Source organism: Oncorhynchus kisutch, linkage group LG27 (genome assembly GCF_002021735.2).
Source record: "Oncorhynchus kisutch isolate 150728-3 linkage group LG27, Okis_V2, whole genome shotgun sequence".
NCBI classification, from domain to species: domain Eukaryota; kingdom Metazoa; phylum Chordata; class Actinopteri; order Salmoniformes; family Salmonidae; genus Oncorhynchus; species Oncorhynchus kisutch.
Window position 1 is genome coordinate 12115352 of NC_034200.2, and position 27894 is coordinate 12143245.

The 27894-nt window shown below is 41.8% G+C and overlaps 1 protein-coding gene and 1 long non-coding RNA gene across 5 annotated transcripts; one reads left to right on the plus strand and one right to left on the minus strand.

Annotated features, from left to right (window-relative positions):
- Positions 1-11636: 11636 nt before the first annotated feature.
- Positions 11637-20304, minus strand: LOC109871736 (uncharacterized). Its single transcript, XR_004205794.1, has 6 exons — positions 20044-20304; positions 15863-15978; positions 15099-15709; positions 14378-14491; positions 13798-14146; positions 11637-11936 (listed from the first exon to the last, which is right to left on the minus strand). It is a non-coding gene; the product is annotated as an uncharacterized LOC109871736 (long non-coding RNA).
- Positions 17351-27467, plus strand: LOC109871734 (flocculation protein FLO11). 4 transcript variants are annotated; one of them, XM_031806960.1, is made up of 5 exons: positions 17351-17610; positions 24885-25211; positions 26377-26691; positions 26806-26963; positions 27085-27467. In XM_031806960.1, the coding sequence occupies exons 1-5, from the start codon at positions 17388-17390 to the stop codon at positions 27151-27153; spliced, it is 1092 nt and encodes a 363-aa protein (XP_031662820.1). In that variant the 5' UTR covers positions 17351-17387; the 3' UTR covers positions 27154-27467. The 4 variants fall into 4 exon arrangements, with proteins under 4 accessions (XP_031662820.1, XP_031662821.1, XP_020318306.1 ...); XM_031806961.1 differs by having other exon boundaries at positions 27103-27467; XM_020462717.2 differs by lacking the exon at positions 17351-17610 and adding an exon at positions 23985-24324.
- The last annotated feature ends 427 nt before the right edge of the window (positions 27468-27894 follow it).

Consider the following 27894-nt stretch of genomic DNA (forward strand, 5'->3'; position numbering starts at 1 on the left):
AAACTATGTACATACTTGTGTTCATTCATAATTTTCATCATGCTTTCACAATTATGAACATTTTCTCTTTGACCCTTTACTCAGGTAGCCTAGCGGTTAAGAGCGTTGGGCCAGTAACCGAAAGGGTTCTGGTCCGAATCCCCAAGCTGACTAGGTGACAAATCTGTCCATGTCCCCTTGAGCAAGGCACCAAACCCTAATTGCTCATGTAAGTCGATCTGAATAAGAGCGTCTCCTTAATGTACATTTTCAATAGCATAGCTTTCTGTGGAAGAGGTGTTTTGTCCTTCCCACACTCCTGGGATTGGGAAAGAGATCCATTTTGGAAGAGTGTAGGTTCATTCAAGAGGAGGTGAAGCAGTAGAGAGGTATGAAGTCATGGGCCAAAATCAAACTGGTTTGGGCCTGTACTCACAAAGCATCTCAGAGTCGGATCTTGGACCAGGTCCATGTAATCATATTTATTTTGATCTAAAGGCAAAACTGATCCTAGATCAGCCTCTCAGATGCTTTATGAATACGTGATCAGGTTTCTAAGTTACTATTACACTATTATTATGGGGGAAGGAACTACGGGCAAATACTGCAACTCTGTCTCCTTTTCCAGGTGGCCCTTTCTGAACCACAGCTGTTTCTGAACAACGCTGTTGCCAATATCATCTATGCCATGATGTTCAGACAGAGGTAAGGTTTAGATCAGTGGCAGTTCATGCCGTTCAACATTAGGCAGGACGAGCATGGCCTTTATGAGCATGGCCTTATTTCTATTACAGTGTATAGACAGACGGGTTGGCTGACAACGTCGCACGATCAGATCGCTGGCAACAATGACAAGCTGCCATGTGGGGAATCGGAAGGTGGCTTGTTTCAACAAGTTTGATCTTGTTCTTGATACAATGTCTTGTTTTGACTAATTTCATGTCAATGCCAATATGGCAAACATTCGCTAGCTAGCTAACCAACAACTGTAACGATGTATTTGAGAGACAACAAGTGCTTGTTGTGAAAATGTATTTGTTATCAATAAAAGTTTGGAGATTAAAAATAGTTTACATGTTGTCAACAATCTAAGCAAACCCTGTATGTTTTCCCCCATAGTTGCGCACACATTGGTTATGTTGCTAAACAACCAACCCGTCTATTGGATGACTGTCAATCATATTCCATTTACCCAGTTCATTGTAACGTTGATAGGTTTAGGCTACTACATGATACTTGCATTTTCCCTATACCCATCATGAGGTTGCTATAACCTGGCCTACAAATGAAAGTTTATAATGTGGGTCACAGGCCGAGAGACAAATTTGAGTAATCAAGGTGACAGACAGCGAGAAGTTCAATACCGCCTTGCACACTCTTGCTTGCATCTAGCTGATCTGGGGTATACTCAGTCCAAACAGTCCTCATTAGTCCAAACGAGAGTTTTTATTGGACTAATTCAAGTTTCAAGTTTTACAGTGAAATGCCTTTCTTGCAAGCACTTTCCCAACAATGCAGTAATCAATATCAGTAGTAACAGTATTATACTATAAAGTAAAGTAGAACAAAAACACACAACAAATAGAAATAAGAAGAACACGAAAAAAAAAGTAAGTAAGCTACAGTATATACAGGGTCAGTTTCAGGGTAAATACCATATTTACATTGTGCAGGGATACTGGAGTGGTAAGGGTAGATATGTATGGGATACGGTGACTACACACTGGGCACAGACGTTAATTCAACGTCTATTCCACGTTGGTTCAACGTAATTTCATTGTAATGACGTGGAAACAACGAAGATTCAACCAGTGTGTGTGCCCATTGGGTAGGCATCAGGATACATGCATGATAAACAGAGTAGTAGCAGCAGCGCATATGATGATTGTATGTGAGTGTGTGTGTGCATGTGTGTAGTGTCAATATGAATGTGTGCGTGTTGTGTATGAGCAAATTAAGTGTGTTTGTGTGTGCGTCAGTGTGAGTGAGAGTCCTGTGAGCGTGCAAAAAGGTAAATAAAAGAAAAGGGTCAGTGCAGATAGACCGTGTAGCCATTTTGTTAGCTATTTATCCATATTAAGGCTTGGGATAGAAGGAGGCTGTTGGTGTCAGACTTGTTGCTGCGGTACTGCTTGCCAACACGGAAGCAGAGAGGACAGTCTATGGCTTGGGTGGCTGGAGTCTTTAACAATTTTCTGGGCCTTCCTTTCACACCGCCTGAAATAGAGATCCTGGATGGCAGGGAGCTCGACCCCAGGGAGCTTGGCCTCAGGTAGGTCCCTCTGTCATTCCGTTTGGAATAATTTCTTCCCGCATCTACGCGCTCTACTCCTCTCACCTTTTCCCTTCGCTTGTGGACTTCAATGCACAACGCAACAGCTGTCTGACCAGGTGCAAAAACTTATCCAGGCCAAACCTTCATACCATAACCACTAATCGCTACACCGCCTACACAGTTCACAGCATATTAATGTTATAGCCAACAATCTAGAACTAAGTTTGTACACATGGATTGGATTGCGGGTTTACTATCACGCAGTAGTGTACAGCTAGCAGTTACATTGAATTCAGGCGGTTGACGGCATCACATATTTAACACCCCTCATCTTTATATCAGAGTTGTGCCTTTTGTTCTGCCCTCTCATTGGTTAGAATGGTTCCACCTGGTAACTCGACCATCTTGTCAATACAATAGATCATCTTGACCATACCCTTCTGTGATGGTCATAAGGGTGGTGTTTGTTTGGATACATCAGGCAGTCTGGGCGGGGCTACGCACAGGGGGCGGTTGGCATTGACATGAGTGTCTGGTTTCATTAGACTCCTGTTTAATATTTTTGTGATGATTATAATTTGGCTAATCCGATGACTACAAGCTGTGTAGGCCATGTTGGCTCTGAACCTGGGCTGTTAAGGTGACTGTATTACTGCCGGCGGTCATGAGTCATGACAGCAGTCAAATTCCACATGACCGTTTAATCACGGTAGCTTAGCTTCTCCGAGAGCTGTTGCTGCTGATGGTCATTAGTAACCTACCAAACTTGCTAACTGCCTGGTACTCAACACTTTATTGTCCATCTAATCACTCTGACATCAATGCAAATGTCATCGAAAATATATTCAAACACTTCGTGAGAGCCCATGAGGTCATGTTGTGCAACATTTCTACAGGCTATGCAATAGTGAGAAGTTTTTATGGCCTCAGCTTTCTATAGGCTAGGCCTACTATATTTATTTATCAACTTTCCTAATATTAAGCACATTGCTTCTCTTTACAACAAGAGTATAGCCTACCTGGCTGGCATGAAAATGAACCACGGGAAAAATATTTTCATCCAGTGTAGAGCCTAACTGGCATACATAGGCTGCGCTTGAGTTTCACGTTTGGGGAAGATCATTTCCCCCATTAAATGCACCTTTATATGCATAACCGCATCTGTGGTCACTTTCGAAATGGTGTTTTCCCACTAATTGATTGCATTTTGAAACATTTGCACTAATAGCCTACTGCCGTGTATGCATTGTTGCACTTATGTGAAGAAATAGCCTAATATTTTAAGCTAAACATTCTGATCTGTTGAATCAGCCTCATTGCTTTGAAATGTTTTTTTGATGCTAGAGGTTGTATTAATCTTAATCTATCGCTTCCCACAACTGTACCAGACTGTTTGCAATATTTTTTTCTTGCACAGAATAACAAGTTGACCAACAGAATAGGTCAACTTTTGTACAATGGGGGATAGTAGATTGACATAGGCGAGTGTCTTTGCTGTTTGTTAGGCCTACTCATCTTGTTGGCTGACGAAAAGTAAATGCGGACAGTTCTTCCAACATCTTCAATATGCACCTTGAAATTCGTTAAGGACTTGTGCAGTTGCGTCCCTGATGTCTCTGTCTTCACTTGTAGCCTGTAAGAAAAGACCTGAGATACCTGTGAGAAGGAAACGATCGCGTGACGGCCATTGGCTAATACGAATTTAAATATCTGAGAGAGCCATGTGAGTGAGAGGGGCTTCACATGCAGCCGAGAGAAGGGAATCATAATGAATATATATAGCCCAATGGCACAACGGCCACTGGCTGTGAAAGGCATAGATTTTTTTAGGGGGCATTATGGCCACGCAAATTTGGGAAATTTGAGGCATTATCAAGTGCTTGTCAAATGAGAGACTTATGAAGTGTGTGCAGCCTGGCCAAGAAACAAAGCAGACCTCATGCCTTTCATGCTATATTTTTCAACTCATCAATATTGTTGCGTCATGTAGCCTTAGCATGTATAAAAAAATTCTAACATATAGCCCAACGTTTGTATCACAACTAATGTTGCATATATAACTCAAAATGAAGAACATAGGAGGAGTACCTGTTTATTGTGTTAATGCTCAACACAGAATAGAATGTGCACTCCCTCAAATAATTTGGAGAAAATATCCTTTCGATTTTATTCAGCTATGTTCAATTTGTGTTCTTCATAATATATTAAATAATGTCACAGAATTCTAAGCAAATCTTGTCTAAATGATATTGTGTAGCCCACAGCCAAATGGCATAGGTAGATCAGGTAGGGCCTCACTTAAGAACAACTCAGAGTATGCAAAAAAAACTATTTTGTTTCCTCTCCTCTGTACTGGCTGATCAGAATCAACTTCCTGGAGGCTGATGGGAAGTTTGTGCATGAGGAGGCTCTCATTCCCTTTGCTGCATGTACCTACTGTATACAGTAGGGTCTGGTTTTTCAGACATAAATGAAGCCTTTTTGCTGAACTAAAAACCATGCTCAGTGGAGTTTTTTTTGTTTTTGTCCAGCGATATGTCTGACCACAAGGCGCTACAGAGGTTTGAGGTTTTATTTATTTGCACCAAAGAAAATAAGTGAAAAACACAAGGGTACAGATAAAAACGGGTTAAAACAGTGTGCAGGTGAGGTTGGATGCCCATAAGGGCTTATATAAAAACCACACCATAAATATAAGTTTAAAACGTTTGTTCAATCAGTTAAACAAAGCATATTAATTATAATTGCACATGAAATACTCAGCATACAAGAAGTAGTGTGTATGGCCCAGTACATCACTGGGGCTGAGCTCTGTGACATCCAGGACCTCTATACCAGGCGGTGTCAAAGGAAGGCCTTACAAATGGTCACAAACTGTTTTCTCTGCTAGTCCACGGCAAGTGGTATCAATGCACCAAGTCCGGAACCAACAGGACCATGTACAACTTCTACCTCCAAGCCATAAGACTGCTAAGTAGTTAGTCCAGGTAGTTAACTATTTAACTATCTGTAGCTATTTTGACTCATCGCAGCTGCTGCTACTGTTTATTATCGATTTCCCGACCTATATCTACATATCAACCTCAATTACCTTGTACCCCATGCACATCGACTCGGTACTGGTATCCTGTGTATGTATCCAAGATATCATTACTCATTGTGTATTTATTCCTTGTGTTATAATTTTATAACACAAGGAATATCCTTTTATCCTTTTTTCTCTCTGCATTGTTGGCAAGGACCTATAAGTAAGCATTTCACTGTTGGTCTACACCTGTTGTTTATGAAGCATGGGACAAATTACATTTGATTTGACACACAAACACACACACACACACAAACACAAGCTGGCTGTAAACTGATAGATTTGTGAAGAATTGTTGTATTGCTTCTTTTTGCTCTTGTTGCCGTTGTTTTTATTAAACCCTATTTGAAGGGGTTAGTCAGTGATACATGTGTAATATTATATAAAGATAACATGTCAAATGTGCCATGATTTCCTTTTTTTTTATTCCCCTTCCGTCAGATTAAAGGCAGAGGAACTTGATTCTTCTTACATCTCCTACTGTAGTTTTAAAAAAGCATTGGATTGGCGTAAACAATTTCCTTCCACCATATTTCTTGCACCAGTCTAGGTGCTCATCCTTTTAAATCCAAATCACATTGATTTATAATTTGATCCTAACCAAACCTATGTCCTGGACATGGAGATGTCTGGAGTCCTCTAGTGGCCAAAGGCCTGTGTTAGCATGGGCAGCACCTTTGGGGACTTTCACCATTTTGATTTAGTCACCTGGGCGGGACTTCCAACTTCATTGGCTGACCCCTCCCGGTTGGAGTCGTGACAGCCGGATCATCAGGAGTGATCAAACAATGAATTTTACTTGTGAAGAAGAAAATGTACTATTTGAAGATGGAGATGGCCTCAATGGCGCTGCTCATCCTATCACAGACGCCATCATGACACAGATATAGAGATGTTGTGTCTATCCAAGTCTATGGTCCTGGCCCATCACCTTATGTATTACTGGCACCCAGTGGCAAGAAGTGACACCCCCTGCAAAAAACTATAGGCCTACAACACATAAATGGCCCCAAGCCTCCCACAGGTAAGGTACAATCTGTCCCTAACACTAAAACTGAAACTAAATAAAAACTAGTAAATCAAATATGAAAATGTACTGAAACTAAACTGAAGTTCAAATAAACAAATATTGAATCACAAAGTTATAATAACCTTGCTGGGGGCTAGAGAGCATGTGGAATAATTCTGGATGGGTTGTACAACAGCTACTGGAAAGCCCTCAAAACCTTTAGAATGTCCTTGGAGAGCAGACTGGAGCAGATCTGCCTGACATTTGCTAAATCCCTGCAGAACTCCCAGTCTGGAGACTAGGACAGGAAACTCGCAACAGCCACAAACGGAACACTCCCATGATACACACAGGCCGCTATAAGAACTCTCTCATTCCATACTTCACTGAACTAATCTATGCACACACCATATAGCCCAGGGGCCTCTGAAATGCCTTCTAAGAACTCTAAAGATGTATTTTTTTAAAGCTGCCACCCAAACTGTGGTGTTGTAGTACTGTTGTTTTGAATTGCATATTTTAACATGGTATTATATTAGGTGTTTTGCTAGTTTAGGATTTTACTATTTGATAATTATTTATAACTGATGTTGTAAATTGGTGTACAATTCAATCTCTGACTGCGAGAAACCAATAAAGCCTACTACTCCTACTACTACTATCATTATGATGGTTATTTTTTGCAATAGCCTAAAGCTAAACTGTGGCTGCATTCCCATTTTACTTCTCAGGAACGATTTCTCATGAAATCAGTGCCTTGCGAAAGTATTCGGCCCCCTTGAACTTTGCGACCTTTTGCCACATTTCAGGCTTCAAACATAAAGATATAAAACTGTATTTTTTTGTGAAGAATCAACAACAAGTGGGACACAATCATGAAGTGGAACGACATTTATTGGATATTTCAAACTTTTTTGTTTCAAAAACTGAAAAATTGGGTGTGCAAAATGATTCAGACCCTTTACTTTCAGTGCAGCAAACTCTCTCCAGAGGTTCAGTGAGGATCTCTGAATGATCCAATGTTGACCTAAATGACTAATGATGATAAATACAATCCACCTGTGTGTAATCAAGTCTCCGTATAAATGCACCTGCACTGTGATAGTCTCAGAGGTCCATTAAAAGCGCAGAGAGCATCATGAAGAACAAAGAACACACCAGGCAGGTCTGAGATAGTTTAAAGCCGGATTTGGATACAAAAAGATTTCCCAAGCTTTAAACATCCCAAGGAGCACTGTGCAAGCGATTAATATTGAAATGGAAGGAGTATCAGACCACTGCAAATCTACCAAGACCTGGCCGTCCCTCTAAACTTTCAGCTCATACAAGGAGAAGACTGATCAGAGATGCAGCCAAGAGGCCCATGATCACTCTGGATGAACTGCAGAGATCTACAGCTGAGGTGGGAGACTCTGTCCATAGGACAACAATCAGTAGTATATTGCACAAATCTGGCCTTTATGGAAGAGTGGCAAGAAGAAAGCCATTTCTTAAAGATATCCATAAAAAGTGTCGTTTAAAGTTTGCCACAAGCCACCTGGGAGACACACCAAACATGTGGAAGAAGGTGCTCTGGTCAGATGAAACCAAAATTGAACTTTTTGGCAACAATGCAAAACGTTATGTTTGGCGTAAAAGCAACACAGCTCATCACCCTGAACACACCATCCCCACTGTCAAATGTGGTGGCAGCATCATGGTTTGGGCCTGCTTTTCTTCAGCAGGGACAGGGAAGATGGTTAAAATTGATGGGAAGATGGATGGAGCCAAATACAGGACCATTCTGGAAGAAAACCTGATGGAGTCTGCAAAAGACCTGAGACTGGGACGGAGATTTGTCTTCCAACAAGACAATGATCCAAAACATAAAGCAAAATCTACAATGGAATGGTTCAAAAATAAACATATCCAGGTGTTAGAATGGCCAAGTCAAAGTCCAGACCTGAATCCAATCGAGAATCTGTGGAAAGAACTGAAAACTGCTGTTCACAAATGCTCTCCATCCAACCTCCCTGAGCTCAAGCTGTTTTGCAAGGAGGAATGGGAAAAAATGTCAGTCTCTCGATGTGCAAAACTGATAGACACCCCAAGCGACTTACAGCTGTAATCGCAGCAAAAGGTGGCGCTAGAAAGTATTAACTTAAGGGGGCTGAATAATTTTGCACGCCCAATTTTTCAGTTTTTGATTTGTTAAAAAAGTTTGAAATATCCAATAAATGTCGTTCCACTTCATGATTGTGTCCCACTTGTTGTTGATTCTTCACAAAAAAATACAGTTTTATATCTTTATGTTTGAAGCCTGAAATGTGGCAAAAGGTTGCAAAGTTCAAGGGGGCCGAATACTTTCGCAAGGCACTGTACGCCACGTGGCCGTTGAGCAGCGCTTAAACCAGAGTTTCTAATCCGTACTCAGGTTTTAATTAGGTTTTACTCAGGTACTCAGGTTTTATTAAATGCCCACATCAGTAGAAATCACATTTTCAAGCTGAAAGACGATGGCCAGAGCTTAACCATGATGTTGTACAATAATGTAAGTCAAATTTGTGCCAATGATGTGTTTTTTTGCTATATTTCATTTCGGGCTGGGTTTATTTGAATGGTACCACCCACCAGCATGGCAGTGTTTATTAATCAGAAACACCTGCAAAGTTTGAGAGTCGCAAAAAAGCTGAGCAATATAATAGATAATATTTGACTACAGCAAAGAGGATGGATAAATGAAGATAGTTCACTCAGGCCGTTTACCATCGAAAAAAAGAAATCTCAGTTCAGTCTACTTTTTATATAACTAGGCAAGTCGGTTAAGAACAAATTCTTATTTACAATGACGGCCTACACCGGCCAAACCCTGACGACGCTGGGCCAATTGTGCTCCGCCCTATGATACTTCCAATCACAGCCAGTTGTGATACAGCCTGGATTCAAACTAGGGGGTCTGTAGGGATGCCTCTAGCACTGAGATGCATTGCCTTAGACCGCTGTGCCACTCGGGGTGGTATCCCATAGACACCAATGCAATAGCAGCTGGGTCAGGTCTACTTTGTTCATTGACTTTCATTGAACCAAAAAAAATAAAGCGAGTGGGGTGTCTCGCTTTCTCTTCCGTCTCAGGGTTTGACCACTCTCACTGCTTTGATTGGTACAGTTAGAAATCACTAGTGTCTCGACTATAATGAAAAGGCACCTGCGAAAGAAAATTCCACTAACTTGTTTATCTATTTTGTGCTGTTACATCACGTTATTCTTTCTATTTCTACAGCAGATTCGAGGCCACAATTTGTGGAAGATGCCAAAACTTTGGAGATAGCAATAGATGGCAAAGTCAAAGATACTGGTTTTCCCTATATGCTTATGACAAATCCAGCTCCAGATCCAGCCATAGCTTAGGCTAATCTTTTGCATAAGGTGTAGCAACAACAGATAATATTAGTTAGCTAGTTAATGTTAGCATTCTAGCTAGCTACACTGACAGCTGGAAATCACCCACAACATTCCAACCCCCAATTCGTGAATATCTACTAGCAGCCTGCATCATTCTTCGGAGGTGGAACCTAGAGGTCTTCGCAGGTCCAACAGACCCGAAATTCCGAAATCCGACCTGAGGTTTGATGCAATTTTGAAACGTGTATTTATTTATTTTATTATTATTATTATTAAAATTGTATATCATTATTGTAGGCCCATTTAATAATCGAAACCAGTTCTTTAAATAAGCAACAAACAAAAAAACATTTTGTTCAGACATTTTCGTTGGCTAAGTTATGTTCTGTCTTTTTAATTTAGTGCTTCGTATTTCATTTACACGCCAATTTTTTTAAATATGCAACAAGTGTTATTTATTTCAGTTGAGGCATTTTCTTTGGCCATATTAAGTTCCAACTTAATATTGACGCAATATAATAGAACTACCAGTAGGCCTAGGGCTACTCACACTCAAACCATGAAAAGGAAAAACCAAAGAGGGCAATGTGTAAAACTTAATTGAATACTGCAATAAAATAACCTGTTTGTATTTTCCCTATAAACAATGACTTGACTTACTTTTGAAGTTAAGAAACTTTGAAGGTTTGGTGTGGTATGGCTATTAGGCAGTGCGCACTAGCGACAGCTGAACTTGAGTTGAGGAAGAATGTTTTAGGCCTGCCAGAGTCACTCCTTTAATCTAACAACATAATGCTTAAATATTCGGATTGAAAATTCATGAATTAGCCTCCTTCTGTACATCAATATCTGTATAGCAGTAGTGGCCTATCTGACAACTACAAAGAGATGCATGTCGGTGTTAGAGATATGCTGGCAACATGTTCCCATCTTTCTCTCGCTCTTTCTAGGCTGGCCTAAGCTTCTCTTCCTTTACATTTTTTAAAATATCAATATCATACTGTGGATGCTTGGGCCTATAGATGTATGCAATGCCCTGATGCATTTAGCGCTCAAATCTCTGACAACTGAACCGTGAGGTGGACAATTATTGTTTGAGGAAAGTAAAAACCAAGAAAACAATAGGCTATAAACTTTTGAATATGCTGCACATCGAAACACATTATTATTTTTAAAGGAAATGGCAGTTTGGATCATTTAGTCAATATCGCTCTGAACGTGTCTCTCGTATCCAAACCAGCAGGGGTCTGTTTGGTCTGGTTTTCCTTTTTGGAAAAGGTCTGACTGTCCCCGGGCCATTCGGAACGGGTCTCCGTTATAAGAGTGATCATTTATGCATATCGGGTCGGGTGGGAAAGCCATATATCCATTTCGGAAACGGTCCAACTTTTTGGACCCGTGAAGACCTCTAGTGGAACCCAAAGGAAAACTTCTGCTATAGGAGAGGAATTAAGTCAAAATAGGGGCGACATTGGCCACTGGTGGGCGCTTTTAGCACAGCCACAATGTCCGAAGGCCCATCTACTCAACCAATTAGATGAGGGAGTGTGATGCCGGTTTACTGTTTGTGGGAAACTACCATTCAGATGAGGGAGTGTATGGCGACCAGCTTGCAGGGGCAGATGGGACTTATACATTTATTTTATCTATTGATCCATCAATGATTTGGTTACTTATTAGATATAGTTAAACCAACTGTTATAAATGCAAAGTGTTAATTGGATGTCTTATTCAAACTCCGCTTGCAAACGTGTCATGATTTTTGCCCTTTCAAGTTGCTTTTGTATATATTGTGAAAACAGTCAATGTAACTAGTTAGTTAGAGTTGTGCTAGCTCGTAGCTTATTGACTTCATAAATCTTAGTAAAATAACCAGTGGTGTCTAGTGGAGGCCATATGCAACCCAAATCAACTTTATTACTTGTTATTTCAACTCACAGAATGAACACACACGTCAACCATCAAGAATTGAACCTCAGTGATTCTTGAGCTTGGATGCTGCCATTGGACATGACACAACGTGAGCGCAACATGGTCAGTGAAGCAGCTTTCATTGATTTCAGAGGAAGCATTTCCTCAATGGCTGATGGCAATGCCTTCCGCCCGATGGCTATAGTGTAGCAGGGCCGTTAGGTACTTCATTGTTCAGACCGAACAGCACCTCAGAAGTGCTCTGTCAGACAGAGGGGAGACTGGCCTCCAACTGCCTGGTGATGATACACACAAAGGGAGAGAAAGAGGTAAACATACAAGAATCTCAAGGATGAGAACTGACTGCACTGCAGACAGCTATATTGGTCCGCTAACACAGGACTAGTGAATTATACTTAACATTGTAGCACCCTCAGCACCCCTACTTCCTGTGGCTATGATGTACAGTACATACTCCGATGGAAATACAGACGCATTTACATGTATTTATTTGTCATTTTTATTTAACTAGGCAAGTCAGTTAAGAACACCTCTTGGACCTACCCATCCTGGATCCGGGAGAATTGTCATCAACTGACACTAAGTAGCATAAAGCAACGGACAAAAAATCTTACTAGAAAATATTCATATTCATGAAATCACAAGTGGAATATATTCAAACACAGATTAGCCTTTTGTTAATCACCCTGTCATCTCAGATTTTGAAAATATGCTTTACAGCCAAAGCAAGACAAGCATTTGTGTAAATTTATCGGTAGCCTGGCATAGCATTATGCCTAGCTAGCAGCAGGTAATCTGGTCACGAAAATCAGAAAAGCAATCAAATTAAATCATTTACCTTTTGAGCTTCGGATGTTTTCACTCACAAGACTGCCAGTTAGAGATAGCAAATGTTCCTTTTTTCCAGAAAAATTATTTTTGTAGCCAAGTTCTTCACGTTTGGCTGAGAAAACGACCGGAAATTGCGGTCACGACAACGCCGGAAAATATTCCAAATTAGCTCCATAATATCGACAGAAACATGGCAAACGTTGTTTATAATCAATCCTCAAGGTGTTTTTCAAATATCTATTCGATAATATATCCACCGGGACAATTCGTTTTTCAGTAGGACCGATTGGAATAATGGCTACCTCCTGTATTTTACTCGAGAATCACTCTGGGAGCCATCAGGTGACCAGTTGAGCAATGTAGCTGCTGACGGGTATTCTTCAATATAAATGTGTAAAACTACGTCACAATGCTGTAGACACCTTGGGGAATACGGAGAAAAAGTAATCTGGTTGATAGCCCATTCACTGCTCAATAGGGACGCATTGGAACACAGAGCTTTCAAAACATGAGGCACTTCCGGATTGGATTTTTCTCAGGCTTTCGCCTGCAATATCAGTTCTGTTATACTCACAGACAATATTTTTTACAGTTTATGAAACTTTAGAGTTTTCTATCCTAAGCTGTCAATTATATGCATATTCTAGCATCTTGTCCTGATAAAATATCACGTTTACTACGGGAATGTTATTTTTCCGAAAATGAAAATACTGCCCCCTAGTCACAAGGTTTTAAGAACAAATTCTTATTTACAATGACGGCCTACCAAAAGGCAAAAGGCCTCCTACTGGGGTTGGGATTAAAAATAGAAATATAGGACAAAACACACATTGAGTTGATAAGGGAGGTCAGGCACGACAAGAGACAACACTACATAAAGAGAGACCTAAGACAACAACATAGCATGTCAGCAACACATGAAAACACACCATGGTAGCAACACAACATGGCAGCAGCACAACATGGTAGCAGCACAAAACATGGTACAAACATTATTGGGCACAGATAACAGCAAGAAGGTAGAGACAACGATACATCACGCGAAGCAGCCCCAACTGTCAGTAAGCGTGTCCACGATTGAGTCTTTGAATGAAGATGGCGATAAATCGGTCCATTTTCAGTGTTTTTTTGCAGCTCATTCAAATCGCTAGCTGCAGCGAACTGAAAAGACGAGTGACCCAGGGATTTGTGTGCTGTGGGGACCTTTAACAGAATGTGACTGGCAGAACGGGTGTTGTATGTGCAGTATGACAGCTGCAGTAGGTTTTGTAACATTCTCATGCCCATAGTGTCTAAAGTACTTACTTTCACCACTTCTGAGTCTGAGCCACTTACTAAGGATGGTCTCGATCAATGTGAACACCTGCTGTAAGACCAACACCACCTGACAGAGCACAGACAAAGTCAACAAGATGACAATAGTTCTGGGTAGTGAGAGAGGTTCCGAGACAGAGAATGGGAGAAAGTGGGAGAGAGAGAGGGCAAAAGAAAGTGAGGAAGGCCGAGTTGGGAGGAGACTCACAGGGTTGGGGTCTGGCCTGGGCTGGGGTGGTGCCCTGTGACCCCTGGTCCTGCCTGCTGATGTCCAGCGTAGTGAACAGACTGGACAGCATGCCCAGCATGTGGATGATACATAGCTAGTAGTGGGGCTGGGCTACAGAAAGGGCAAAGGAGAGTTGTAGATCAGGACAAAATGAATATAGAGATACAGTGGGAGAAAAGGTTACAGTAAGAGTGGGTGGAAGGATAAAACAGGCAGGGAAGAGACACAGTATGCAACATATTTACATTGCATTTTACTGTATTGTAAGTCTGTGTCCAACACATATTTTATGTGGTTGTATGGAAAAAGGGCACTGTATGAGCACCATTTCCTTGTTCTTACCTCCTGATGTGCCAGTGTGTCTAGTCTCTGGACGTGAGGGTTGATAAGGGAGGTCAGGCTGGTCAGAATCTCCTCTACTGGGAGGACAGAGAAGAGGAAGTGCAGGCCCCGCATCTGCACACACACACATGGACACACAAATGGTCATAAATTCCATCCCTACACAGTAAATAAACAGTCAATCACCAGCAACAGTCTAACTTGATTATTTTCAAGACAAGGAATTTATACTGATCTTGTGGATTTGTTTGACCAGTACGTCCTGTGCAGTGGTGAAATTCCCCACAAAATTTTAGATGCCAGCAAAGACACTACACAACACTAAACAATACTTTAATTGCACTATAACGGCGACAAGCTGTGCCAACAAACTGTTAGGGCCTACATAAAGCTGTCCCAAGAGCAGAGCTTTCTTTTCAGCACCATGGAGTGAATCCTTACCACCGCTTCACCTGGCTATCAACGGAGCCTTGTCTGGCAGCGAAACAGTTCATTCAGCCTCGTTTACTGCCTTTTTAAAAGACAGCTGATATGTTTCTACTGACAATTGAAATGTACAACCTATGGCATAAGGGAATGATGAGTGAATAAGAGGCATTCTGTAATTTTGCAAAATTAAGAGTAACAATTGACCAAATTATTAGGGTGAGGCACATGGGCTAGTAACAGCTTACAACACAACATTCACATAGTATTACTTTCTTAGCTACAGTATACATACTGTATATCTCCACGGCCATGTTGAAGAGCTTTGGGTTGGACAGAGCAGCGAAACAGTCCTTCAGCAACCCTCGCTCTACCCATGCAGGGGAACATCCGGTCCCACACAGCTGGACAGGCAGCACAGGGCCCGCTCCTTCAGCTGGCTGGGGGTCTACTGCCTCTGGAGCAACTGGTGCAGCAGGGGACACAGCTGTCCATTCCCCAGCCAGGACCTCGCTCAGCTGGACACAACAAGCCGTTGGCAGCCGGCAGGAACTCCTCTGGCAGCACAGTAAGGAGCTCCAGCAGGGCCGGGCAGTGGGCGTGGGTGTTCACTTCCCCTTCCGTTCCATCTCCTCCACCTACAACACCAGCCCCACCCTGATCCCCAGCCCCAGCCTTCTCTGGATGGAAGACCCTGACCATGTCAACCACAGCCTTGGGCCAGGCCTGAGGCATGGTGTTGAAGGCCAGGGAGGCCAGGGCCATACACAGCCTGGTCAGCACCATCTTGGACCCTGATGAAAAGTGGGAGATGTGGGTGTGGTGCTGGTCTGTGGTGAGGCCAGCCCAGTGGAGGGAGATCTTGTTGTTGAGGATGCTGACACCAAAGAACTGAATTTCGGGAAGCTGTTTTGACAATGGTGTGATAATGAAGATTACAGGTTTATACAGGATTATGAATGGGGATATGGAGTGCAATACAAGCAGGAAAGGAATTATACTACACAACAGGTTGTGTAGAAAGTACAGGGGAGGTTGTAGGATGGTGCTGGAGCGGACCTTGTCTGGGCTGAGCGGAGGCCAGCAGAGCTGCCAGGCCTGAGGGGAGATCTGGGCCTGAGTCAGCCACTGTTCTTATGCTCAATGTCTGGGTCATAGTACAGCTGGTGGAGGGCCTAGGGAAGAGGACATTTTCAATTAAAATTATTTAATTTTCAATAGGGATGGAAATGTGAAAATGACAATGCCACTGATAAAGAATGTATGCAGGGGTAGCAGCCTATAATGCACACAGGATGGCCAACTGCATCAGTCTGAGTGTTGTTGCTGATGGCAACTAATCCCAATCACATGGTGGTGGTTACAATTAGCACAGTATGTTACTGATATAAGGGTTATCCCACCAAATGGGTACAATTTGGACTTTGCCATTTTTCAATTATTTTTTAAATCCAAAATATTCTAAAAATCTGAACACCCTAAGTAATGAAGGACATATTTAACTTCCAAGAAATCATATTTTCTCAGGCATCAAAGCCCTATTATTATCGACAAGCTTTCTTCTTATATGGACACCATTTGTCTTCAACCCCATTATGGACACTATGTAAGTTGTCTGAATATGATTATAAATTATACTTGTAATAAAATAAACATTTCCCTATTAATCATATGTCCTGGAAATGAATGAAAGAATTGCAAATATAAAATATATATAAAATCACACACTTGCTATACTAAAGCCTGAAATGGATACTTTGTGTGTCAGTGGCCTTATACATTTTTTGCAAAAGTATGGTTTCACTTCAGAATTTGAACAAAAATCTATATTCTCATGATTGCTCTCAACATTTCAGACAGCTCAACAAACATCAAATTCATATTTAATTTCCTTTACAACATTTTATCACAAAATTGGCATGTAACAGTTTTGAGACTAGGGTAACAGAGTTTCAAATATGGCTTCCATATAAATTGGTTTTGTTTACTCTCAAATTCACTCCAAGATTTACTATAAACATTGTATTTCATAGATATAACTATGAAAATGAGGACAATAGGTATATATTTGAATTAAACTGAGTTTAACTAACCCAACTGCAGTAAAAAAAAAAACGAAAACATATCAGAGAATAACATTGAATAGGTCATCAGAACAAGTCATCCAAAGGCACATTTTCACTGCAGGACCATGAAGGGCCATGAATATCATGGTTCCTATTTCATTTCCATTTGCCCATGGCCCGCTTGATTATTTGGAACCAAACGGGATATTCAGCCTGGTTTAATATCTGGTACTGACCTCGAACCAAGTAAGCCGGTGGGTGGGGTCACAAATGGCCGTACTCAATGATTGGTCTCACACAATGATGTCACAGTGTCGCGTATGTTGTTAATACTCATGCATGAGTCACTGACGCTATTTTTATAAGAGAAGGTCAATCTGACCACCAACGGTTCAGCTACACAAAAGGTCAACTCTGTGCTTTTGTGTGTGCGGACATTGAGACACTCAGCGGAAACATGGAGCATGTCTCACAGGTAGGTAGATACTTTGGGTGTGTGTGTGTGTGCCTCTTGCTTCATGCCGTTCATCCTGAAAGTCTGGCCCACACCCCTTTTCAAGATCTTTACGTGGCTGAATGTCACAGACTGTGGGGGTGGAATGGTTTCAAGGACATCAATAAACAGCTACCAGTGGATGTCATCACGAGCAGACCAGAAGAATCTGTTTGATCCAACGCGATCCATCCACTTTACCTGGACATGCGTTTCATCTGTGTTCAGGATGATGCCTGGACATTATAGTAGGTCTTCATCGTATCTCAGCATACACCACTTCCCAAGCACCCCTTCACCACTTCCCACTGGATTTCCTTCACTGGCTGTAGTTGTGGCTTTCATTCACTGGCTGGCTGTGGCCCAGCAGTTGGCACCTTGCTGAAACTGAAATGCTGTGTGTTGAATGACTTGCAGTCGAGTAGCTTCTGTGTTGAGCACATGCAGCTGACATCACGATACCGTATATCAGATGGAATATCCACATAAATCAAGATTTCCATGGCAATTTACTTTAGACTGAGATGTGAAGATCTAAGCAGGAATGTTGATTAACAAGAATAGAATGCTCTCTCCAGTGTCGTCACTCTAATAGGCTTATACACTGGACTACTGTACATATTCTTAAAATGGACAACATTACAGTCAACATATGCATTTGGTTAGATGAATGAAGTAAAAAATGTCTAATTTCAATAATTGGATAACTTGACAAACCAAGTGAGTTAACTCGGCAAATAGCACTGCTGGATGATTTAAAAAGTAACAGTCAATCGATCAATAATATAATAATACTCAACAGCAAAAATGTTTCTTTCATTTACAATATGAAGAATCTATGAGAATAGAAAGGTTCAGAAGTTTTTTGAAACATCACAGCACAGTGTAAAAATATCCAGCAAATAGAAATCAAAACTGGATGGTGTTTAGGTAGCCTGTTTTCTATTGTGTTTCGTGGGTGATTATTTTCTGTTGTCTGTTTGCACCAGCCAGAAAGGTTTTAGGTCGTTGCTCTTTGTTATTTTGGTTATTTCTGTGTTCATTCTAATAAATATGGACATACAGTGGGGCAAAAAAGTATTGAGTCAGCCACGAATTGTGCAAGTTCTCCCACTTAAAAAGATGAGAGGCCTGTAATTTTCATCATAGGTACACTTCAACTATGACAGACAAAATGAGAAGAAAAATCCAGAAGATCACATTGTAGGATTTTTAATGAATTTATTTGCAAATTATGGTGGAAAATAAGTATTTGGTCAATAACAAAAGTTTATCTCAATACTTTGTTATATACCTTTTGTTGGCAATGACAGAGGTCAAACGTTTTCTGTAGGTCTTCACAAGGTTTTCACACACTGTTGCTGGTATTTTGGCCCATCCCTCCATGCAGATCTCCTCTAGAGCAGTGATGTTTTGGGGCTGTTGCTGGGCAACACGGACTTTCAACTACTTCCAAAGATTTTCTATGGGGTTGAGATCTGGAGACTGGGTAGGCCACTCCAGGACCTTGAAATGCTTCTTACGAAGCCACTCCTTCGTTGCCTGGGCGGTGTGTTTGGGATCATTGTCATGCTGAAAGACCCAGCCACATTTCATCTTCAATGCCCTTGCTGATTGAAGGAGGTTTTCACTCAAAATCTCACAATACATGGCCCCATTCATTCTTTCCTTTACACGGATCAATCGTCCTGGTCCCTTTGCAGAAAAACAGCCCCAAAGCATGATGTTTCCACCCCCATGCTTCACAGTAGGTATGGTGTTCTTTGGATGCAACTCAGCATTCTTTGTCCTCCAAACACGACAAGTTGAATTTTTACCAAAAAGTTATATTTTGGTTTCATCTGACCATAAGACATTCTCCCAATCTTCTTCTGGATCATCCAAATGCTCTCTAGCAAACTTCAGACGGGCCTGGACATGTACTGGCTTAAGCAGGGGGACATGTCTGGCACTGCAGGGTCCCTGGCGGTGTAGTGTGTTACTGATGGTAGGCTTTGTTACTTTGGTCCCAGCTCTCTGCAGGTCATTCACTAGGTCCCCCTGTGTGGTTCTGGGATTTTTGCTCACCGTTCTTGTGATCATTATGACCCCAGGGGGTGAGATCTTGCGTGGAGCCCCAGATCGATGGAGATTATCAGTGGTCTTGTATGTCTTCCATTTCCTAATAATTGCTCCCACAGTTGATTTCTTCAAACCAAGCTGCTTACCTATTGCAGATTCAGTCTTCTCAGCCTGGTGCAGGTCTACAATTTTGTTTCTGGTGTCCTTTGACAGCTCTTTGGTCTTGGCCATAGTGGAGTTTGGAGTGTGACTGTTTGAGGTTGTGGACAGGTGTCTTTTATACTGATAACAAGTTCAAACAGGTGCCATTAATACAGGTAACGAGTGGAGGACAGAGGAGCCTCTTAAAGAAGAAGTTACAGGTCTGTGAGAGCCAGACATCTTGCTTGTTTGTAGGTGACCAAATACTTTTTTTCCACCATCATTTGCAAATAAATTCATAAAAAATCCTAAAATGTGATTTTCTGGATTTTTTTTGCTCATTTTGTCTGTCATAGTTGAAATGTACCTATGATGAAAATTACAGGCCTCTCATTTTTTTAAGTGGGAGAACTTGCACAATTGGTGGCTGACTAAATACATTTTTGCCCCACTTTACCACGCTGCACCTTGGTCCTCACCTTCTTCCACCAACAACGGCCGTGACAGGTGAATGGGAGGGGTTGTGTGGAGATGAAGGATGGGCCTAAAAACAAACAAAATATAACTATTGTAAAATAGATTGTGTCCGTAAAATGTATATAGTTTGTATAAGCTGGAAGTAGAAGCCTAAGTGTTGTTTATTAGTTTACTCCAATTAGGGGAGGGATGGTAGGGTTAGAGGGGAAATAATGAAGGAAAATAACTTAAATATACAGAGTATTCGGGAAGTATTCAGACCCCTTGACTTTTTACACATTTTACGTTACAGCCTTATTCTAAAATTAATTAAATTGTATTTTTCCCTCATCAATCTACACACAATACCCCATAATGACAAAGCAAAAACAGTTTTTTTAGACATTTTTGTAAATGTATTAAAAATAAAAAACTATCACATTTACATAAGCATTTCGCTACACTCTCAATAACATCTGCTAACCATGTGTATGTGACCAATAACATCTGATTTGATTAGTCTTCAAACCCTTTACTCAGGACTTTGTTGAAGCACCGTTGGCAGCCATTACAGCCTAGAGTCTTCTTGGGTATGACACTACAAGCTTGGCACACCTGTATTTGGGGAGTTTCTCCCATTCTCTGTAGATCCTCTCAAGCTCTGTCAGGTTGGATGGGGAGCGTCGATGCATAGCTATTTTTAGGTCTCCCCGGAGATGTTCGATCGGGTTCAAGTCCGGGCATTGGCTGGGCCACTCAAGGACATTCAGAGATGCTGCCACCACAATGCTTCACCTCAGGGATGGTGCCAGGTGTCCTCCAGATGTGACACTTGGCATTCAGGCCAAAGAGTTCAATCTTGGTTTCATCAGACCAGAGAATTTTGTTTCTCGTGGTCTGAGTCTTTAGTTGCCTTTTGGCAAACTCCAAGCGGGTTGTCATGTGCCTTTTACTGAGGAGAGGCTTCCGTCTGGCCACTCAACCATAAAGGCCTGATTGGTGGAGTGCTGCAGAGATGGTTGTCCTTCTGGAAGGTTCTCCCATCTCCACAGAAGAACATTGAAGCGTGACCATCGGGTTCTTGGTCACCTCCCTGACAAAGGCCCTTCTCCCCTGATTGCTCAGTTTGGCTGGGCGTCCAGCTCTAGGAAGAGTCTTGGTGGTTCCAAACTTCTTCCCTTTAAGAATGTTGGAGGCCACTGTGTGTTTGGGGACCTTCAATGCTGCAGAATTTTTTTGGGTACCTTTCCCCAGATCTGTGCCTCGACACAATCCTGTCCCGGAGCTCTAAGGACAATTCCTTCGACCTCATAGCTTGGTTTTTGCTCTGACATACACTGTCAGCTGTGGGACCTTATATAGACAGGTGTGTGCCTTTCCAAATCATGTCCAATCAATTTACTTTACCACTGCTGGGCTCCAATCAAGTTGTAAAAACATCTCAAGGATGATCAATGGAAACAGGATAAACCAGAGCTCAATTTCGAGTCTCATAGCAAAGGGTCTGAATACATTTTGTAAATAAGGTATTTTTGTTTTATTTTTGCAAAGGGTCTGAATTACTTATGCAAATAAGGTCTTTAAAAAAAAAAGTTATACATTTGCAAAAATGTCTAAACCTGTTTTCACTTTGTCAGTATGGGGTAATGCGTGTGTAGATTGAGGACTTTAAAAAATATATATATCCCATTTTAGAATAAGGCTGTAATGTAGCAAAATGTGGAATAATTCAAAGAGAATACTTTCTGAATGCACTGTATGTTTACACTGTATGTTTACAACAAAAATATGGGAGATTGGAAATGACACAGACAATCACATTGACGGAAGCCACCATCTATCTGCAATATAAAAGCTGATATACCCCCCCAAATATTAAAAAAAATATATATATAAGTGACTAACTCAACCCTGTCAGTCTCACAACCTTGTTATGATCAAACAAGGAACAGGGTTGAGTGTGACAGGTTTAGTTTTTTGGCTCAATATGTCCACTGCTCCTCATGTGGTGAAGAACAGGACACCACATGGCATGCATACAATGAATACATTGCAGATATAAAAAATAAAAAAAAATAAATAAAAAAAAAATATATATATATATATATATATATATATATATATAGTTTCGATAAGTAACAGTTTTTCAATATTTATTTCATGTAACAGAGATGAGTGGTTGAGCTTGACGACCCCAATCTAACAATACAAATGGATCAAATATAGATATCAAAGAATGTGATAACTTACCTGTCTTTGCACCATGTTGTTCAGAAGAGTTGTATGATATCATTTCCCGTTGATCATGTCACATAACGATGAGTTCACTATTTTGGTTGGTTGGCGTAACGGGGTTGAGGGTAGACTGAGGTATGCAACTCAATGGTGTGCTTTTAATCAATAATCATGAATTTATTTGGAAAGAATACATTCTCAGCAAAAGAGCGCAATATATACATATGTTTACATCAATGGAAAAATGTATGGATTATTTGCACATTTTATTAGTCATATCCGAAGTACAAATTAAGTGTAGGCCATGGAGGACATGACAAAATGCCTGGTGTCAGTTGAAGACATATTTTCTCATATTAAAAATACAATGAATGTAACATTTCTTACACTTCATTACATGGGACATTTCAATTTATATAAAAAATGCTTTTAAAATTTGATTTTGGTGACCCTATATGTAAAATACACTTAAAGGTCAGAGGGACTCAAATCATACTGGTTTCAGGGAATGACCCACAATATTACAACAGCCTCCTTCCTTCTATACCCCATTGAACTAGTTTACTGCATACAAACTGCCCATTGCCTTTGAAATGTTATTCAAACAGGCTATTCTGTATTTGTTAAATGTCAAAATTCCATTGCAATTAGTCTCTGCATTTTTCAACTGTAAACCAAGACTTTAATTTGTGTAATTAGGCTATTTGGTAAATAATATCATTGTCACATAGCATATAACCACAATGTTGCTGAGATATTAAGAAAGCCTGGGAGAGACACAAATATTTGTTCTACAGCTGCACAGACTGAGATGAACAAGTTGCTTTCAGACTGAATGAGAGCTGTGTTTTGGTACTGCATCAAACCACGTCTCTGTTGCGCACCGTATGAGTTGGACAACTTACCCCCTCAACGTTCTCCACGGTTAATTCTTATGACACCGAGTTGGGGCTCTACTGTTGGCTATGTTGTTGCGCCTGCCGCCCACATTCCGCGGGCTTTAAAAAGTCTCCCTCTATCAGTCAATGCTGTTGATGACACAGAGGTGGCCCCTGCCAATAGGCTAGCCTAGTCAAGGTCAAAAGTGAGTTGTCGGGAAAGGTTTTCAGCGTTCATTGTCCTGTTGTGATTGACACATGCTGACCATGGTACTGACCACAAACCAACAGGTCCAGCAGCACATGACAGGATCATGTTGAAACACTGACCTCTGGTAGATTTGGCGAATGTTTTAAATGTATAAGAGGAAATACTGGTCTATCACAGGAGGCTGCTGAGAGGAGGACGGCTCATAATAATAGCCGTAAAGTGGGTGAACCACACGTGTGGAAGTGTCTGCTTTCTATACCATATACTAAGTGTTTCCTTTATTTTGGCAGTTACCTGTTACCAGTCACTAGTTATGTACAGCAAATGTTTCGATACCATTCCACTAATTCCGCTCCAGGCATTACCACAAGCCCATCAACCACAACTAAAGTGCCACCAACCTCCTGTGTCAGGTCTATATAATTTTCTTACAATCATTTAAACATAGTGAATCTTTACAACAGATCTATAACTCTGCCTGTGTAGGGCCTATCAGTATTTCTGATTAAGGAATGCCCAGAAATTAGTGTTTTACCCAGTGCGCACGGAGCGGAGGGCACGCGGTGCAGCAGTGACAGCTGGGGGGGTGGCACGCCCCCTCAACGTGAAGGGGGGGGCATGGCGGTGAGACGGTGACACATTCAGAACACACTGTGGGCTTTGAGTTCCATCGACAGACGTCGTCCTGACGGAGCTGGGCAAAACATTTGAAACTGACATTGCGCGACGCGCTTCACATATCAACCCCACCCCTTCTCTCCAATGCCAGACCCCTGTATGTATTTTTAGCAGTGATGTTCACTGTCAACTAATCTAACGGAAAGAACAGAAAAGAACACGCTCCAGCAAAGAAGAAGATAACTGGCGTTATTGCCGTTGAGCGTTTAGTCATCCACGGAAAGCAGCAAGTGAAATGAATATTGAAAATAATCTACTGCTTTGTGCCTTGGTGATCTTTACCCGTTCATCGGAGACAAAGGGTAGGCCTAGGTGTCAACGGTGTGTGTGATGTGTTTTGAGTAGACAGCCCGCTGAGCAGAGCGATATTTTGTGCTCCACATTCAGTCTACCTTGTCATCGCAGTATGTTCTGATGACAGTAGGACAATCTGTATAATGTAGGTTACATTTAGATGTAGCCTAATGTTACCTATTTTATTTGGCAGTGTTTATTGATTGGTTATACACTAGGACTGCGTGTCAGTGCGGGTTATTATCAGTTTATTATAGTGAAGGAAGTTTCTATTGACACGAATGGGCCAGTAATCAAGCATTATGTGTAGAACACCATGTCTGACCAGAGATCACTCATCCCAAATTGTGTTGACACTAATTACAGAACAACATTCACTTCTGTTCAACAGCTGCATGTGTCACACAGTTACCCTGGAAACACATGCAGTAGGCCTAATGATATGACTTTTCTACTTATTTCCCAGTCATGTTTTTGTAATGTCTATTAGCTACTTCATCTATTCACAACAAAATTAAACACCAGAACATTATATTTCTACACTGACCTCATCATTCTTTTCTTGCAGGTCAGAGCACTTCTTTGGCCCCTGTCACCCCAGGCGCCTTCCAGCATGAGGGCGTGTCCACTGCATCCCCAGTCTTCCTATTGGTCAATGAAGATGAGGAGGAGCCAGAGCCAAGTCCTGCCAAACAGACCTCTCCAGACCAAGTGAATGGAGCCCCAACTGAACCAGCTTTTATTGACGGCGACAGGCTGCTTCAGTCAGAGTCTGTTACAGATGCTGGTGACTGGGATGACAAGGCTCTGACCAATCAGATGACCACGTCTCTGCCTGCACCTGCACACACAGTCAACACCATTACCGTCACCCAAGACAACGCCACTCTCGCAGGTACTGTGACCAAAGGATATTTGACTTCTATCAGAGACATTAAGCCTGCCTATATTCCCCATGGTTACCCAGAGGTAGCTGGTACCAGTGGACTGTGTACAGTCTGAAAATAGAGAGCCGCATTCTACAAAAGCTGCTTGTTTGCAAACACAGAAGCTTGCCTCAGGTTCCAACCCACCGCCAGGCAGCATACCAGGGGTATAGAAAGTAGAGGGGTGTAGAGTGGGATGTGGCAACGTGATGTAGGAACTATCGTTTTACTGGACGGACAAATATAACTCTCTGTCGATGTTGAGCGTGTCTTCTGTGTCTGACACCTCTTCTGCCTGACACTGAAAAAACACACAATGTTACATAACAGGATCCAGATTTCAGTCTCGCTCTCTCCCACTCTCTCTCTCGTGCTCACATACTTGCGTTCTTTGTCTAATTCCTCTCCTTTTGATTTCAAATAATAAGCCGAGCCTCATTTAGTAGAATCAGGAATGATGGTACATGAAAAAAGGCTTGGCATTGCAGAACCTTTCTCTGTATCTTACTTAAAGATCCTGTATGTGTATACTATGTAATACAGTTATTATACATAGTGTACAAAACATTAAGAACAGCTTCCTAATATTGGGTTCTGACCCACCTGCTTTTGCCATCAAAACAGCCTCAATTCGTAGAGGCATGTACTCTACAAGATGTCGAAAGCGTTCCACAGGGATGCCCTTGGCCCTTGTTGACTCCAATGCTTCACACAGTTTTGTAAAGTTGGCTAGATGTCCTTTTGGTGGTAGACCACTCTTGATACACACCGGAAACTGTTGAGCGTGAAAAACCCAGCAGCGTTGCAGTTCTTGACACAAACCGCTGCGCCTGGCACCTACTACCTTTTCCCGTTCAAAGGTACTTAAATCTTTTGTCTTGCCCATTTACCCTCTGAATGGCACACATACACAATCCATATCACAATTGTCTCAAGGCTTACAAATCCTCCTTAACCTGTCTCCTCCCCTTCATCTACACTGATTGACATGGATGTGACATCAATAAGTGATCTTAGCTTTCACCTGTATTTACCTGGTCAGTCTATGTCTTGCAAAGAGCAGGTGTTCTTCATGTTTAGCACACTCAATGTATAATACTGTTGTAATTCTATTTCTCTGGGACTTTCTCTCAGACAGCTCCTCCTCCTCGTCCCCTGTAAAGAGCACCTCCCCTGCAGGACTGCTCTCCACCCTAGGGGACACAACATACCCTGTCCCTGCTGGAGGCCACCTCACCACCTCTACTCCTCCTGTTTTAGACACCACCCCACCTCCATCCCATGTTTTAACACCGATCCAGTCCTCTGTCCAACCCAGCACCCCAGCACTGACCCCTGCTCCAACCCAAACCCTCACCACGGAGCACACCAAGACCTCCGCTCCAGTACATGTCCCTGCCGGCCCGCCTCACCAGGAGGTTCCATCAGAGCTCACCGTTGGAGATGAGGGTAAGGGGATAATTGACCAATTAACCAATCAACTAATTCACTGATTATCCAGATAGCAAATGACGTATCAAATTAGCCAATGAATCAATCAAAGCATTTGACATTTTGTTTCAGACAAAGGGCCACAACTCCACTCTCCTCTGGACCCTTTGCTGGCTAGCCTGGTCTCTATCTTTATCATCACCACAGCCATCGTCTCTGTTGTCCTCTTCCTCAAATTCCGCCAACGGACCGATCACCCTGACTTCCACCGGCTGCAGGATCTACCCATGGTGAGCATCCTCTACTGGACATGTTAGATTCAGGTCTTCTATGGCATGTCATTTGATGTGGGATATATGATTTCGATGAATTTGAAGTGATCTAGTGTTTTTCAACATTAACTCGTCCTAGTCTTGTCTTCCTGTCCAGGATGACTTGATGGAAGGCACACCACTTTCCAGATACACTTACACATACTGATGACGGAACCCTCTCATCATCAACAGTCAACTTTACTTCTAGCCCAGCTACACAGCAGACACCCAATCGGCCACCGTTTTGGATCCTGGCAAAGCTTTTGACTGGATTGGAGGCCCTCGGCCAGCGACCATGTTGTCTCACTATGATTCCCCCTGCTGAGCAGTTTCCAATTTGATTGTATTATGTTAACAATTAGAAGGCATTCAATACCCAATCAGGGGTTGCAGTATTAGGACATCAGAGGTTCCGTTTCGACATTAGGCCAACACCATCATTATTCCCTTTGAAGCTTTCAGACATTTCATCTGCACAGAGCTCTGTTTTGTTCTTTGTAATGTACCCCCCCCCCCCCCCCCCCCCCCTCCTTATACAGGTCATACACAGCACAGACCACTTTATTGTGTTATAGAAACAGTCACAGTGCCCTCTAGGGGATATGAGTGGAAGTGGAGTCCCCAAATGAGTTGGTAATGTATGAAGAAAACACAATGCCACATTTGATGATGTTGCCAAGGACCATGATAGAGGGAAAATAGACAGGGAGTGAAAGATGCTTACTGTAGAGGGACCTTAGGTGATTTAAATGTTCACCAGTCTCCATGTTATGGGACTATTCTAATCCATGAACTGGCCAAAAAAATAAATACATGTATCTTGGCAAGTCAGTTAAGAACAAATTCTTATTTACAATGACGGCCTAGGGTTAACTGCCTTGTTCAGGGGCAGACCGACAGATTTTTA